General features: G+C 38.0%; 1 protein-coding gene across 1 annotated transcript; it reads right to left on the minus strand.

Moving 5' to 3' along the window:
- Positions 1 to 410: 410 nt before the first annotated feature.
- Positions 411 to 2,555, minus strand: LOC123686592. Its single transcript, XM_045626826.1, has one exon. It carries the CDS (start codon positions 2,553 to 2,555, stop codon positions 411 to 413), a length of 2,145 nt encoding a protein of 714 aa, XP_045482782.1.
- Between the last annotated feature and the right edge of the window lie 14,717 nt (positions 2,556 to 17,272).

Raw genomic sequence — 17,272 nt, forward strand, 5'->3', positions numbered from 1 at the left:
TTCCCTCAACGAGTACCTGAATCGCATCTGTGGTTGACATATTTTCCCTGAATCCAAATTGTCTGCTGCCCAAAATATCATATATCAAAATATAACGTAGTTAAGAAAACTACGTTTGGTGATTTACAAATTTATTCGATATACAATTTCTCAATCTCGACTACTAACATAAAATCTTTCCGAATACTGAACTTATAAACGCAATTGGAAACCTAGATACTTAATCAATCATGCGCACACAATATATTACACATTTTTTCATGTAATCATGAGAAAAGGTTGACGATTGATTTAATTATATTTCATAATTACCTTTGTTATCAGGATTATATTATCTATGTAAATTTCAATATTCGGAATACCTTTCAAAATATCAGTAACAATATCTTGAAATTCTGCTGGGCTGGAGGCTACACCCTCTGGCAACTTTTGTACCTAAACAAACCTTTCTGTGTGATTATTGTCAATGGATCTCTACAATCTTCAGCAACTTCAAATTGCATGAATGCATGTTTTAAATCAATTTGGGACCATTTGGTTCCAACCTGTAACGTCTGAAACACTTTTTCTTTTAAGGGTAATGGATATCTTTTAACAATTATTTGAGGATTCACTGTTAGTTTAAAATTTCCGCATAAACGAACTCCTTCCCCTTTCACCACAGGAACTACTGGAGTAGCCCATTCACTCACCTCAACTTGTTCCAAATTACCTATTCTTACCAAACGATCGATTTCTGCATCTACTTTGTCTTTCAAAGCGAAAGGGACATGATAAGGTTTACATTGAATTGGTTGATAATCTTTTTTGAAAGTTAGTTTAATAGATTTACCTTTATATTTACCTGGGCTGTTGTAGAACAATTGTGGATATTTTGATTTAAAATGTGAAATAATACTGTTATGATCATTCAAGCAATTCAACGCAAACTGAGGTTTAAAAGTTATCGGCCACATACTCAAGGCTTGAAGCCATTGCCTTCCTATTAAATTTTTCCCGTTACCTGCCAAAACGTAAGCTTTCAAATTTGCTTCAACCCTTTCGAAATGCACCTTAAGATCAGTCAACATACCCATTACATTCAACTTTGTTCTGTCATAGCTGGACAATGAAATATCTGCCTTGTGGATTTTCTTAGCTGCAAAATAATTAGCTACAGTTTTTTCTGAAAACACAGTCACATGTGAACCTGTATCAACTTCCAATTCTACCTGATTATTATCAATAATTAATTTCATACTATGAGGTTCTACCACAATATTGTTTACCTGAAATTCAGTAAAATTGTTTTGCTGCATATAATAAAAATCTAAATCAGAACTATCCAAATCTTCATTTTCTAATAAGTTGTCATTGACTAAATTAATTCCGTTTTGTTTTTTTAGACATGCTCTATCAATATGACCTTTTACATTACAATAATTACAAGTTTTCCACCTAAGTTTACAGTCTCTTGCGAAATGATTAAATCCACCACAACAATAACATTTATTATTATTACGCGTTTTTGAGGTTATATGTACCTGAGAATTGTTTGACACATTCGACCTACGGCTGCCGTTTCTGTCTTCTCGTCTGTAGTTACTGCTCCTGTTATCGTGTTGTCTTTGTCTATTGTCTCTGATGAGTTTCTGGCTCTGGTCTTTGGAAGTGGAAGCCACGGCTGCGTTGTTTGGTTGCGAAGATTTGAATTTTCCTTCTGCGTTTCCGCTTCCCCTTCCTCTGTATTGTTGATGATTGGAATATTTTGAACCAGCCTTATTCATGTAAAAAATTGTATCTTCAGACACAGCATTTGCGGGCTTCATTGATAAGGAATTTTTTATAGCTGCTTCTCGATCCTCCGCTATCTTCACCGCACTTTGAAATGTTAGATTTTCTTGACGAAATAATTCCACTTTTGTTTCGTGATTTATAAGTCCAAATACAAATTGATCACGAAGAGCAATATCAAGGTCCTTGAAATTACAATAAAAAGATCTTTCTTTCAATTTTGTAAGGAATGCGTGTATCGATTCCGAAGGTAATTGTTTCGTGGCGTAGAATTTATTTCTTTCGGAAATTTCTGAAGGCTTTGGATGAAGATGAGAGTTCATGATATTAACTAAATCAGAGTAGGAAAGATCTTTGGCCTTTTTTGGTGCAGTTAAATTGCGAAACAACATGAAAGTCTCTTGACAAACCCTTGTTAACAGTTCTGCACTTTGTCTTTCCGGCGGAATACACTGACACTCGAAAATTAATTCTAGTCTTTCGACAAAAACTTCCCAATTGTCTTTGTTTAGGGTAAAACTTATTTTATTAAAGTCGGACATGTCGCTCCGGTATAGTTCCTTCTTTGTGAAAGTTTCGTTTTCTCCACGAAGTTTTTTGACGAGCGTTTTTCGTAAGTTATCAACACTATCAGTTTCACTCACAGTAACGTTATACGTTTTTAGTTTTTCAATTAGTTCTTGTTTATTAAGTTCGTACACCCAGCTCACTCTCACTTCACTGGATGGACTTCTTCCTCTGGAACTAGGTTGAGAACTTGCAGCACCATCTGCGTCCGACATACTCTTTAAAATTCATAAGCCGGAATAAGCAATCCAACTATTTTTACCATAATCCTCGTCGCCAGATTATTGTCATGTCCATAAGAAAACTACGTTTGGTGATTTACAAATTTATTCGATATACAATTTCTCAATCTCGACTACTAACATAAAATCTTTCCGAATACTGAACTTATGAACGCATGTGGAAACCTAGATACTTACTCAATCATGCGCACACAATATATTACACTCCTCAAGGAACGAGGTCAATCTGCTCTTGAGACATTTTTCGAATATTTTAGAAAAATTATTGATAACAGATATTGGTCGGTAATTCGTCAACAGGGATTTGTCACCACTCTTATAAACGCAACTCACATGTGACTCCTTCCATTCGATTGGAACAATTCCACTTGAAAAGCATAAATTCACTATATGGGCAAGTGGTTTCAAAATGTGCAAGTGAACCTGCTTGATAAGAGATGGAGCGATACCATCCGGTCCAGGACTAGTGTTATTTTTCAAAGAAGAGATTGCACTCACAAGTTCATTCTCATCCACAGGTCTCAAAAATATAGAAGTGTGAAACCTCTGAGATTTCAGATCACTGTCAATCGGAGATCTATTAATTTCTCCGGCGAGACGTTTACCGATATTAACAAAAAATTCATGCATTAGCTTTATCTTCCAGTTCTATGACAGTACAACCCCTATCATCAATAATTTCCCTGGGAATATCTGATTTGATCCTACATATATTATTCATCTCATTCAAAATTTTCCAATGCTTCTTAATGTCCTTACCTGCTAACTTAAATTTATTTGATAATATAACTCTTTGGTCTTTTTTATCAAGCTATTCAATAAATTTCTATACTCAGTATATTTCCTATTATTTTCAGGAGAAAAATTCTTCCTCAACCACACCTTCATCTTGTCACGCCGCTTAATAGATGTTATAAGTCCAACTGTCATCCATGGTTGTTTTTTCTTATAATTTTTCACTTTAACTTTCTTTGTATATGAGGTATCTTCTATATACTTTCTTAAGTCCAACCTGCTACCTCCTTGTGGTGAGAGTCGGTAACGTTTGCGAAGGTAAACGGCCAAAAGCAGGCAATGGCAGGGTGAGCATAGAACGCCCTCGCCCTGGCACTGGTGGCGCTGTGGGCGTAACACCGAGCGTCGGACAAAGGGGGCAGCCCCCCCAAGTGACCGACTCCCACTGATTATTCAATGTTCGGCGCTCAGCCTAACGGGAGAGGGACAGGAGTATTGCACCCCGTGTGGGTGTGGGTTAGCCGCCCTCACCCACAACCAACAGAAGCTCCAAATACAAATGAAAGTAATCGGCCTGATGGCCAACGGCGGGGCGATCGGAACCCCACCCTTCTGTTGACGGACTCCGGAAGCACCCGGGCCGGCCTTGACTCTGGTCAACAATCTTGACCACCTGAGATTGTATGCCTCATTTGCGATCCCAAGCGTTCGTTTAGCACAACGCGAGGGTTGGCCAATCACATGCGCACACACCGCACACCGGTGGCAGCTCCTGGACCTTCAGGCCAGGGCCCATCAAGAGCGGTGGCCATAAAAACGGCAAGCACAGGCTTTGTGTGCAATATATGTGCTCTTCCTAGGGAGTTTTCAACTAAGATTGGCCTCGGTGTTCATAGGCAACACGCCCACACCGACATAGTGAATGAGGGAATCATTACTGAGCGTCGCAATAGGGGGTATTCCGCGGAAGAGATGCGTCTCGCTGCGGCTGAAGAGGCACACGTGGTTAAGCATGGTCATGACAGAAATGGCCATGCGGTCCGGTTTATAAATGTCTTCCTCAGTCAATTGTTCCCTCAGAGGAACATTGACTCAATTAAGAACATGAGGACACCGGCCTATAGAGCTTATTTAGAGGAAGCTATTTCCGTGTTGCCCTCCGCTGGAAGCCCCCCTTCGCATACCACAGTCGAGGTCAGGGAACAACCTCCTTTGGTCAATACACCAGTTGCGGACCCATTTTTATTAGCGGCTAAAGAGCTCGCATTGAAAGTATTACAGTCTGATTATCAAGGCTCAAGCCTAATGGCTGCACTGGTTGAACATATCGAGAGTGGCCAAAATCCATCAGATTTTATAGTAGCTGCTCTCAAAGCCATGATTCCATCTTATGGTAAGACTAAAGGAAGGTATAAGAGAAGCAAACCGGCTGTAGCGCCCTCGAATAGAGACTCGAGAAGGCGCAGGGAATTTGCCTTGACACAGTCTCTTTTTAAAAAGAACATGTCAAGGACCGCCAAGCAGATATTGGACGGAGGAGGTGTAACAGCAACACCACCTCTAGAGCAGTTAGTGAGCCACTGGGAACCAGTACTCACGGTACTCTCTACTCCGGTCCATCAACCACCAAGTCTGCCACAAGATCGGCAGAAATCTGCAACCATCTATCCCATAACGGAAGATGAGGTAAATAGGATTAAAATTCCCTACTGCTCGGCCCCTGGCTTAGACGGCATAACATTCGCCATGTGGTCCAAAGTTCCGCCCTCCCATAGGGCTCTTCTGTACAACTTAGTTTTGTACACGGGGGCATTTCCTAAAGAACTGCTGACGAGTCGGACAATATTTGTCCCTAAGAAGTCGGAGGCTACGGACCCTGCTGACTTTAGACCGATCAGCATCGCGTCGGTTAGAGTCCGCCAGTTACATAAAATACTGGCGAGACGAATAGTGGCCACGAAGGTCATAGATGAGAGGCAAAGGTGCCTAGACGATGGCTGCGCGGAGAATATCTCCGTGCTAGCATCAGTCATCCATCACGCCAGACAACATCTTAAAGAGCTGTATCTTGTATCACTTGATGTGGCTAAGGCGTATGACTCAGTGAGCCATCAGGCAATAACGTCTGCCTTAACCGATGTCGGAATACCCGACAAGCTCGTTAGCTATGTGGCCTCCACCTACTCCAACAGTTCTACAGTGTTGAAGAGTGGAGGAAAAACTTCGCATGTGATCTCCGTAAGCAGGGGGGTCCGACAGGGGGATCCAATGTCGAGCATCCTGTTCGCATTGGTAGCGGACAAAGTTTTAGGCGCCATTCCTCCCCAAGTGGGGTACAATGTCGGAGGCGAACTGAGTAATGCAGTTGCCTTTGCAGACGATATTTGCCTGATTACATCATCAAAGGTCGGTATGACCACCGCACTCGGGGCAGTAGAGCGTACTGCCTCAGAACAAGGGTTAATTTCTAACCCTAATAAGTGTGTTGCTACCTCTTTAGTTCCGTCAGGTAGGGACAAAAAGATCAAAGTCCTTACCAGGGCACAGTTCTCTTTGAATCAGGGCGTCCCCATTCGCCAACTCGGTCCATCAGATGAGTGGAGTTACTTGGGAGTTAACATCAGCCCGAGAGGACTAAGAAAGATCAGCCCAACCATTGAGGAGGAATTGAAAAATATTTCTAAAGCACCACTTAAGCCGCAACAGCGCCTTAAAATTTTGCGCTGTTTTTTGGTGCCCAGGAACTACCACGCTTTGGTATTATCTGGATGCACAATGAAGGTCCTAAGACAACTTGACCTTCAGGTTAGGGCGGCAATGAGGCGGTGGATAAGTCTACCAAAGGATACTCCACTTGGGTATTTTCACGCGGCGGTGAAGAGTGGCGGACTCGGTATTCCCGCCTTTACCACTGCCATCCCCGGTATCCTCAGAGACAGACTCTTACGCCTGGAAAAGTCATCTTCCAGAGCAGTGAGAGCGGTCTCGAGCCCTGATTGGGCCCACAATAAGATCGGTTGGGCCGAAAAGGTTCTGTCGTGTGACGGACAGAGACTTTTCAGCGCTGAACAGCGCAAAAGATACTGGGCAAGAAAACTGTACAGCTCAAATGATGGTAGTGAGTTGCGGGAGAGTGAGAAGTCTTCAGCTTCCACTCGTTGGATTGACGCTGGCAGCACGGGCATACCCGGAAGGGATTATCGCCAGTACCATCAAGTGCATGTCAACGCTATGCCAACTCGAGTCCGCACCTCAAGAGGTCAGAGAACAGCTCTCACCAACATCAATTGTAGAGCTGGATGTGCTTTTACTGAAACCGCGGCGCATGTGATCCAGCAATGTTTTAGGACAAAGGGGGGTCGCCAACAGCGCCATGATGCGGTGTGCAACACACTCTCTGGCTTCTTTAAGAAAAAGAGCATGAAAGTGTATAATGAGCCTCACCTTCGAACAACCGAAGGATTACGTAAACCCGATATCGTCGTCGTTAGGGCGAACGACTTTTGGGTGATTGATACCCAGGTTGTGTCCGCTGGACCCAACTTGAATACTACCCACAAGAACAAGGTCGATAAATATAACATCGAGTACGTGAAAACGGAAGTGGCCAAGCTTACTAATCGGCCTGTTAGTTCTGTGAGAGTAACATCATGCACCTTATCTTGGCGAGGTGTGTGGGCAGAGCAGTCATCTGTGGCTCTGCAGGACCTGGGTGTCCCATTAGGCTTACTCGGTGGCATCACTACCAGAGTATTGCAAGGGTCATCTACAAGCTGGACCCGATGGAATCAAATTACAAACATGATTCCAAGAGCTAGGGCCGGGGTCGGCTAGGGTGTTCATTCGGGGCGAAATACCCCGGGCGCCCACAAGATCTAAATTCGGCTGCAGGAAATCAAGCCGTGCTCACTCTCGGATTGAAAGTGGAAACAGAGGAGGTTTTAGTGAGTATGCCCCTGGGTCAATCCCAGGGGAGAGTCTCACACTACCCAAGTCGCCGCTGCGACTGGGTGTCCATAAGTACGGATTTTCTCCTCTACAAAAAAAAAAAAAGTCCAACTTGCAAGCAATGGCACCAAGGGCCCTAGGGGTTCTCCCCTCCTCGACCCTATATCAAGACTGGAGATGGAAAGAAGAATGAGGCCTCGGATTAGGACAGATCATGGCCGGTCCGCCGACCGCGCCACCCCAGTCGAAACACAGATCGACCCAAGCCGAACAACTGGCAACCAAGATATTCGCGCCCAAAAATCTGGCACAACACGGGTACCCCCTGAGTTACCATCAACTTCGACATTTACCTGCCAAGAACCACAGTGCCGCAGAAGTTTTGAAACGCTTACGGGAAGAGGTGTGCATGAACGTCGAGCCCACCCAGACTGGTACAGTCAACAGCAAGTTACATGTTGGTATCCTCCAATGTCTTTATTAAATAGATACGTAGCATTAGAATAGATCATATTCCGCTGATACCAGGAAGGCATTCCATAAACAGTGGAATACAAGCTTACTTGTTCCTTAGAATGTAATAATTAAGTTAGTATTGTTCTGAATGCCGTGACTTTAACCTTGTCCGCTTCGTCTATATTCAATAAAGCTTTTTTAAAAATCAAAGTTCTTAATTCTAAAACAAAAGTGGCGCAGTCGGTAGGATACCCAAAACATTTTTTTCGACCGAAATCGCGAAAAAGTTGTTTTCGTTTCAATGATTAGTTGGGTATTCGAATTTTTTCTCGTCGGACCTTGGCCCAAAAATTGACCAAGTCAGACCCAGTGGTGAAACAAACCAGCGAGTGGAAGTCAACATCACGGAAGATCATAGTTAGGAGAACCAAACAAATCAACAGCATTCAGGTGGAGAAATTATAGTTAGGTACGGAGTTTCTGTAATGAAACTGCCTGCTATAATCGCTATATCCCCTGAAGCGGAAGAAAAAGAAGAAAGAAAAAATCTTTATGAAGCCAATAGCGTACGTTTCACGTCCTTTCTTTCCACATCCCAATTTATATTTATTTTTTTTTTTTTTTAATTTTAAAATTTTTGTGATTTTGTTTTTTTTATTATTTCTTTGAACACTTGATTTTTGCTTGTGAATATAACATAATTATAATAATTGAAATATACACAATTTTATCCATTTATGACTGATATTAGAGACCGTAGTCCTTTGAGAAGAGATAATATTAGAGAAGATAGAATGGCAGTCCCTCAATTACAAAAACACCATATTGATTGCATCCCAGACTATGATGAAAATCCAGCAACTTTGGCTATTTTCATCCAGTCTAGCGAATATTTAATTAATAATTTTTCTGATAATACGAATATTGCAAACCCACAAAATGAATTTCTTTTGCGAGCCATTATTGGCAAATTAACGGGAAGAGCATTGCATTTAGTTGGTAGTAGAGGTAATTTGAGAAATTGGTTATCTATCAAAAATTTACTGCTTCAATTTTTCTCAGATCAGCGAGATGAAAATTGTCTAGTTGGAGACTTAATGCATTTAAGACAAGGAAAGTTAGAAAGTCCGGTACATTTTGGTCACAGATGTCAAGATCTTTTGAGTTTATTGCTAAATGAAATTCAATTGACGAAAAATAATGCAAATATTCGCGAATTAAAAAAGAACTTGTTCGAAAAACAAGCACTGAATGCTTTTCTGAGAGGCCTTCACTCTAATTTACCGATAAGACTGAGAAATCCACAAACTTTAGAACAGGCTTTCGCATTAATGAATAAATCCACATTTAGCAGGGAATTAGTTATCTTCAATAAACTACCTGAAAAAATCAAATATTGTAATAATTATAGAGAATTCAAAAAATGTTTAATGAGTTATATTTATGAAGAATTTAATTAAGTTAGTGGATTATATTTGTATTGTTTTCAATAGCCGAGTGCTAAATAAAGTTTATTATTATTATTATTATTTACTATTGAAGAACAAAATTTTGCGTATGCTAGACGAAATTTAACATAAGTATATCAACTCTATGAAACCAACAAGTCCTCAATTTAGATCTTTGCAAAATAGACGAAATATACACCGTCCTCTTTATTAAAATTTGAGCTCTGTTAATCAAACACCGCCCACACAAATTCGTCAAAATACAATAAATTCAAATTCAAATAATTAAAGGAGTATTCAGATGAGAAACTATAATCAAACACGATCGCATCAACATGTTCCTATGGACACATCTTCCTTAAATACCAGACGTACAGACAGACCACAAAATCAAATTCTACCCAATAGACCTTTAAACCAAAGAAATTTTATTTCCGAAGAGCTTTTCCAGCAAGAAATCGATGTAGGGATTGATCAATATGATGAAAATGATTATTTCTATGATGATTATTATACCAACTCTGATTACGATCCAAACGATCAGTATGAGGTCACAGAGTTCTCCAATGACAATCAATATTCAGATTCGCCGAAGGAAAATTTTCATGTTCCAGTCTCTCACCAAAATCAAACATAATAAATATCACGAATATCAATAATTCCACTTTGCCCTATATAAAAATTCCTAAAGTCGGTTTGAAATTCATGATTGATACTGGAAGCTACAAAACCTTAATTAGTCCTCGAATTGTGGAACAATTTTATCAAAATTATGTCAAATATGCTCCATTCAAAATAAAAACAGCTCATAAAATCACTTTTCACGAATACGTTGCGCACATACCTCTCCCGAAAATTTTCAAAACTAAAGAATATTTTGACTTTCATATTTTTGAGTTTAACGAATTATATGATGGATTAATTGGAATGGATTTATTGACACATTTAGGTGCTAATATCGATCTCAAGAAAAATGTGCTCTATACAAAAAATGGCCCTATTCCTTTATATTTTAAACAAAATTCATATTCATACGCTCTACCACCTAGATCTCAAAAAATTATAAAAGCACCCATCATTTCGAATGAAGTCAATCAAGGTATAATAGAATATTTAAAATTAACAGAAGGCATCGAAATTCCACAATGCGTAGTTAGAGTAGAAAATAATGAAGCTCATTAAAAGGTAACGAATAGCAATGAGACTGAAAAACAAATAACAATAAACCCACTCAAAATTCTGGAAATTAATGATTCTCCAACAACTGAAATTCAAAAGGAGGAGAAAACCGATAATTTACTAAAAGAAAACATGAAAAATCTTCGTCTAGAACACCTGAATAAAAAAGAAAAAGAAGCAATACGAAAAATTTGCTTTGAATACAGAGATATTTTTCATTGCAAGAAATTGCCTCTGAGTTTTACTAACGTTGTGAAACATGAAATAAGAACCACAGACGAAATACCAATATTTCAAAAGGCTTATAGAATGCCAGAAACACAAAAGAAGGAAGTTGAAAGGCAAGTAGAAGATCTGCTGAAAAACGACATTATTCAACCTTCCTGTAGCCCATGGAGCAGCCCAGTCATCGTAGTTCCAAAAAAGATTGATGCTTCCGGAGAACAAAAATATCGTCTATGTGTTGATTATAGATTACTCAACAAAAAAATTATTGACGATCAATACCCATTACCAAATATAACAGAAGTATTGCACAAATTGGGAAAATGCAAATATTTTTCCACACTTGACCTAGCTTCAGGATACCACGAAATCGAAATGCATCCTAGAGATATACCTAAGGCAGCATTTTCTACAGAAAGAGGTCATTATGAATACAAAAGACTTCCTTTTGGACTAAAAAACGCACCAAGAACTTTTGAAAGAGTCATGGACAATATTTCACGAGTTATTATGAATGAAGCTTGTGTAGTTTATTTAGATGACATAGTAATATTCTCAACATCACTACAAGAATACATAGAAAAATTACGTTAAGTATTTGATCGTCTTAGAGCTGCAAATTTAAAAATCCAAATGGACAAATCAGAATTTTTAAAGAAGGAGGTTCAATTCTTAGGTCACATTATAACACCGGAAGGGCTTAAACCCAACCCTCTAAAAATTGATGCTATTTAACGCTATCCCCTTCCCAAAACAACAACCGAGTTGAAAGGATTTCTTGGACTCACAGGTTATTATCGCAAATTTATAAGAGATTACGCTAAAATCACGAAACCTTTGACTGTTTGTCTGAAAAAAGGAAGAAAAATTGTCTACTCAGAAGAATTCATGAAATCATTCAACAGGTGTAAAGAAATATTAACCAATCCACCAGTTTTACAATATCCCGATTTCAGTAAAAATTTAATAGTAACTACAGATGCATCAAACGTAGCAATTGGAGCTATTCTATGACAAGGACCTATTGGTTCAGACACCAATATGCTATGTATCAAGAACCCTCAATCAACCAGAAGAACGTTACAGTACTATAGAAAAAGAACTCCTAGCAGTCATCTGGGCAGTCAAGTACTTCAGATGCTACCTTTATGGTAGAAAATTCACGATATGTACTGACCATAGACCTTTAATTTGGCTAGATAAATTGAAAGAACCTAATTCAAAACTCCAGAGATGGAAAATACGGCTGGAGGAGTATGATTACGAACTTTCATATAAAAAAGGATCTATTAACAAGAATGCCGATGCATTATCAAGAATACAACTGAACATTACAGATACTGAATCCTTAATCAATAACGTAGATGAGAACGAAATTGAAAAGTTATTAGAAGATACAGCATCAGTCGAGATGTCTGAATCAGAATGGAATGAAATTTTGAAAAGATTAGATACAGATACAAGTGATGAAAATGAGGAACTCTTAGAAAGTAATGACGAAACCATACATTCTTCAAATGGAGAAACTTCAAACTCTTCCCCAATTAAAATATCAAACGAGATTATTGACTCAAAACAGTTAGATATTTCGTATTCAACACTATTAACTATACTTTCTCTTTAACAAGATTTTTCAAAAAACACGTGTGTTACATCCACCACTTTCAGTCATCGAATGAAAAACATAGAAATCACACGTAACGGTCATCAACCGTTCCTTTACCACCAGGTGGACTAGTTGTCCTCTATGACTGTTTGTGTAGGCCGCTAGAAGGATTCATCGTTCTTCATACGCGAGTTCGTCTATTCACCGCTAGATGGACCAAGTGTCCTCTATAAACAAGTTCATCTAGCTGCCGCTAGATGGACTAATCAATTTATTTTATTGTAGGCATGTTTAAAAAAGAGTTACACAGGGTGAACTCTAACACCCCCTCCCATGCCGACAAGGTAAAAGAGAGAAAATTCATTAAAATCATATATTTTATATATATAAACTCCTACTTAATGGTCGTGTTTCATTGATAAATTGTTTTTTTTTTATATTTTTCTGTCCGAATTTTTTTTTTTTTTTTTCTTCAATGTCCTATTTCGTGGCAAATCGAGGTGGTTCTTTATCTGAAAAGACAAAACCTTATAAGTTTCAGCTATAATAGGGTACAGTTTCATTTTGTACTTAATATATAATGGCAGCTTTCTCGAAACATAGTTTCAGATCGCTTCGAATAATCAATCAAGTATTAGCTTTCTAGAAACAGAGTTTCAGATAGCTTCGAATAATTAATCAAGTGGTAGCTTTCTCGAAACAGAGTTTCAGATAGCTCGAATAGTCAATCAAGTGGTAGCTTTCTCGAAACAGAGTTTCAGATAGCTCGAATAGTCAATCAAGTGGTAGCTTTCTCGAAACAGAGTTTCAGATAGCTCAAATAGTCAATCAAGTGGTAGCTTTCTCGAAACATAGTTTCAGATAGCTCGAATAATCAATCAAGTGGTAGCTTTCTCGAAACATAGTTTCAGATCGCTTCGAACAATCAATCAAGTATTAGCTTTCTAGAAACAGAGTTTCAGATAGCTTCGAATAATTAATCAAGTGGTAGCTTTCTCGAAACAGAGTTTCAGATAGCTCGAATAGTCAATCAAGTGGTAGCTTTCTCGAAACATAGTTTCAGATAGCTCGAATAATCAATCAAGTGGTAGCTTTCTCGAAACAGAGTTTCAGATAGCTCGAATAATCAATCAAGTGGTAGCTTTCTCGAAACATAGTTTCAGATAGCTCGAATAGTCAATCAAGTGGTAGCTTTCTCGAAACATAGTTTCAGATAGCTCGAATAATCAATCAAGTGGTAGCTTTCTCGAAACAGAGTTTCAGATAGCTCGAATAGTCAATCAAGTGGTAGCTTTCTCGAAACATAGTTTCAGATCGCTTCGAACAATCAATCAAGTATTAGCTTTCTAGAAACAGAGTTTCAGATAGCTTCGAATAATTAATCAAGTGGTAGCTTTCTCGAAACAGAGTTTCAGATAGCTCGAATAGTCAATCAAGTGGTAGCTTTCTCGAAACAGAGTTTCAGATAGCTCGAATAGTCAATCAAGTGGTAGCTTTCTCGAAACAGAGTTTCAGATAGCTCAAATAGTCAATCAAGTGGTAGCTTTCTCGAAACATAGTTTCAGATAGCTCGAATAATCAATCAAGTGGTAGCTTTCTCGAAACATAGTTTCAGATCGCTTCGAACAATCAATCAAGTATTAGCTTTCTAGAAACAGAGTTTCAGATAGCTTCGAATAATTAATCAAGTGGTAGCTTTCTCGAAACAGAGTTTCAGATAGCTCGAATAGTCAATCAAGTGGTAGCTTTCTCGAAACATAGTTTCAGATAGCTCGAATAATCAATCAAGTGGTAGCTTTCTCGAAACAGAGTTTCAGATAGCTCGAATAATCAATCAAGTGGTAGCTTTCTCGAAACATAGTTTCAGATAGCTCGAATAGTCAATCAAGTGGTAGCTTTCTCGAAACATAGTTTCAGATAGCTCGAATAATCAATCAAGTGGTAGCTTTCTCGAAACAGAGTTTCAGATAGCTCGAATAGTCAATCAAGTGGTAGCTTTCTCGAAACATAGTTTCAGATAGCTCGAATAGTCAATCAAGTGGTAGCTTTCTCGAAACATAGTTTCAGATAGCTCGAATAATCAATCAAGTGGTAGCTTTCTCGAAACAGAGTTTCAGATAGCTCGAATAATCAATCAAGTGGTAGCTTTCTCGAAACAGAGTTTCAGATAGCTCGAATAGTCAATCAAGTGGTAGCTTTCTCGAAACATAGTTTCAGATAGCTCGAATAGTCAATCAAGTGGTAGCTTTCTCGAAACATAGTTTCAGATAGCTCGAATAATCAATCAAGTGGTAGCTTTCTCGAAACAGAGTTTCAGATAGCTCGAATAGTCAATCAAGTGGTAGCTTTCTCGAAACATAGTTTCAGATAGCTCCAAATAGTTAGCTTGGAATTGTTATTATTCCTATATATCTATATATATATATATAAAGTTTATTTTTGGAACAATTTACAGAGGCTCTGACACCAACATTTGTTGATTAAGAGTCAGGAATAAGGATTATTATTATTGTTATTATATCAATAAACTTACTTATCTACTTACTTATAAGTTTCAGCCCTAATAAAACACAGTTTCATGTTGCTTTTAATAATATATCAAATAGTTATGTTAACATTACTGATTTAAGGTAAGAGAATAAAGATTATTATTATTATTATTATATCAATAAACTTACTTTTTTTTTTACTTACTTATAAGTTTCAGCCCTAATAAAACACAGTTTCATGTAGCTTTTAATAATATAACAAATAGTTATGTTAACATTACTGATTTAAGGTCAGAGAATAAAGATTATAATTATATAAGGGTAATTTTGGGCAATGAATTACATTAACTTAACAGTGCTTTATTGAAGTTAGTAAATTGGTCTTGTTGAAGGGGTTTTGTTAGAATATCAGCAAGTTGTAATTTTGTTGAAATATGTTCAGCTTTCAATATATTATCTTCAAATAATTTTTGTTTTTCCAATAACTTTTTCTCCATATATTTCAATCTACCACGAGAAGTAGTTTTTTCACATTGAGTCACAGTAGCTGTATTGTCTTCATAGATTGTGATTGGAAAATCAACCTTACATACTGTTTCTTCGGCAAGTCTGGTAATGAAGAGGATCTCATCTGATGCGTCTGAGATTGCAACATACTCAGCTTCTGCTGTTGATTTTGCTATTGAATGTTGTAATTTGGATTTCCAGTGAATTAAGTTTCCTTGGTATAAAATAACATAACCTGTTGTCGAGCATCTTGATTTAGGATCTCCACCAAAGTCAGCATCTACATATAATAATAATAATAATAATAATAATAATAATAATAGTTTATTCTGAAAAATCAGTATAAACATTAATCGCTGAGGCGCAAGCCAGTATGCGATATACAAAATACAAAATATAATACTTTCATACAAAAACCAAAATAATATACTTATTCTAAACAAATCGAAAATGAATGTTCTATCGGCAAATGGACCATTACATCATGTAACCAATGAAAAAAAAAAAAAAAAATCCATAAAATAAGAAAAACGGGTGTCCTATGGGTAGCTGGATTGTCACGCCAATGGAAAACGAGCTACTACATCCACACTGGGATTGCTTCGCAAATAAGAATTTTCATTAAGCAGTTCTATGGGTTAACAATCCTATAAAAATATTCCCTGCCTCTTTCCATAATCCAATGTCTCAGTTTTTTCTTAATAAGCCTTCGGCCATTCTTCAGATCATCAGGAACGTTCGTATAGACACGCGGTGCGAGGTAGGTGAAACATCTTTCTCCTATCCGTTTTTTAGCTCTTGGTCTAAATACCTGATTTCTTCTGTTTCTTGTTTCGTGATCACTAGTACTCATCTTGATATCAATCTTCTTGGCATTAACTGAACATATCATCTCCAAAGCGAAGAGTTGGTGTGGAGTCAGAACCCCCGAGACATCATACAGCTCACCAGATGGGAACATTAGTGGTTTCTCATAAATAGTTCGGAGTATCCACTTCTGTATAATCTCCACCCTTCTCATATGGCAAATGTATGCCCCACCCCAGCCAATGATTCCATATTTAATGAGGGACTGGCAAAGAGAGAGGTAAATCATCCTCAGGTATGACGTACTCATGTACCCTCTCAGATGTCTAAATTTTGGAAGCAGACATCTAAGTTTTCTCACCAATAAATCAATATGCAAGTCCCATCGCAGGTGTCTATCAACCATAATGCCCAAATATTTGATCTTCTCCGCTTCAAGAATTGATACACCTCTGTCGACTTCCAGATTTCCCATGTGCGGAAGACCTGTCTTATAGGAACTAAACGGTAAGTATTTCGTCTTCATTAAGTTGAGTGTTAATTTATTCTCTTTGAACCATCGAATTTTACCGTACAAATCCTTTTCAGCCTTTAATTTTAATCTACTCCATGATGCATCCTCATATAAAATAACGGTATCATCTGCGAAGCTGATAATATCTCCGTCTCCTTCCATTAGTAGTAAATTATTCATATATATTATAAATAATATCGGTCCCAGAACAGTTCCCTGGGGAACTCCATATTCTGTTGACTTTATCTCCCCCACATGGTCATTCACCCCTATTTGTTGAGTTCTCTCCGTTATGTAATCTTCAATCAGATCGTAAGCCCTACCCCGGAAACCAATTCTGTAAAGTTTTCCGAGTAGTTTTTTATGACAAACTGTATCGAACGCTTTGGCAAGATCTATGAAAACGCATAATCCCATCCTTCCTGTATCTAGCCAATTATATATATTTTTTGTTAACTTTCTAATCGCATCCTCTGTCGAACATCCCTTTCTGAATCCATATTGGTTGTCAGATAATATCTTATTCTTATCTAAAAAGCAGAGTATGCGATTTTTGAATATTTTCTCAATAATCTTTGCAAAGTTAGATGTTAATGTAATAGGTCTATAATTCTCTATATTTGTTTTTTCTCCTGACTTGTATAGTGGTACAACAATACCTGTCTTTAAAGTCCTAGGAAACTGCCCGGTTTCGAAACATAAGTTCACCAACAATGATAAAGGTTCACTAATTTCCCCCTTTATCTTTTTCAAGAGCTCAGATTTTATACCATCCT

This window comes from Harmonia axyridis, chromosome X (assembly GCF_914767665.1).
Source record: "Harmonia axyridis chromosome X, icHarAxyr1.1, whole genome shotgun sequence".
In the NCBI taxonomy this organism is placed as follows: domain Eukaryota; kingdom Metazoa; phylum Arthropoda; class Insecta; order Coleoptera; family Coccinellidae; genus Harmonia; species Harmonia axyridis.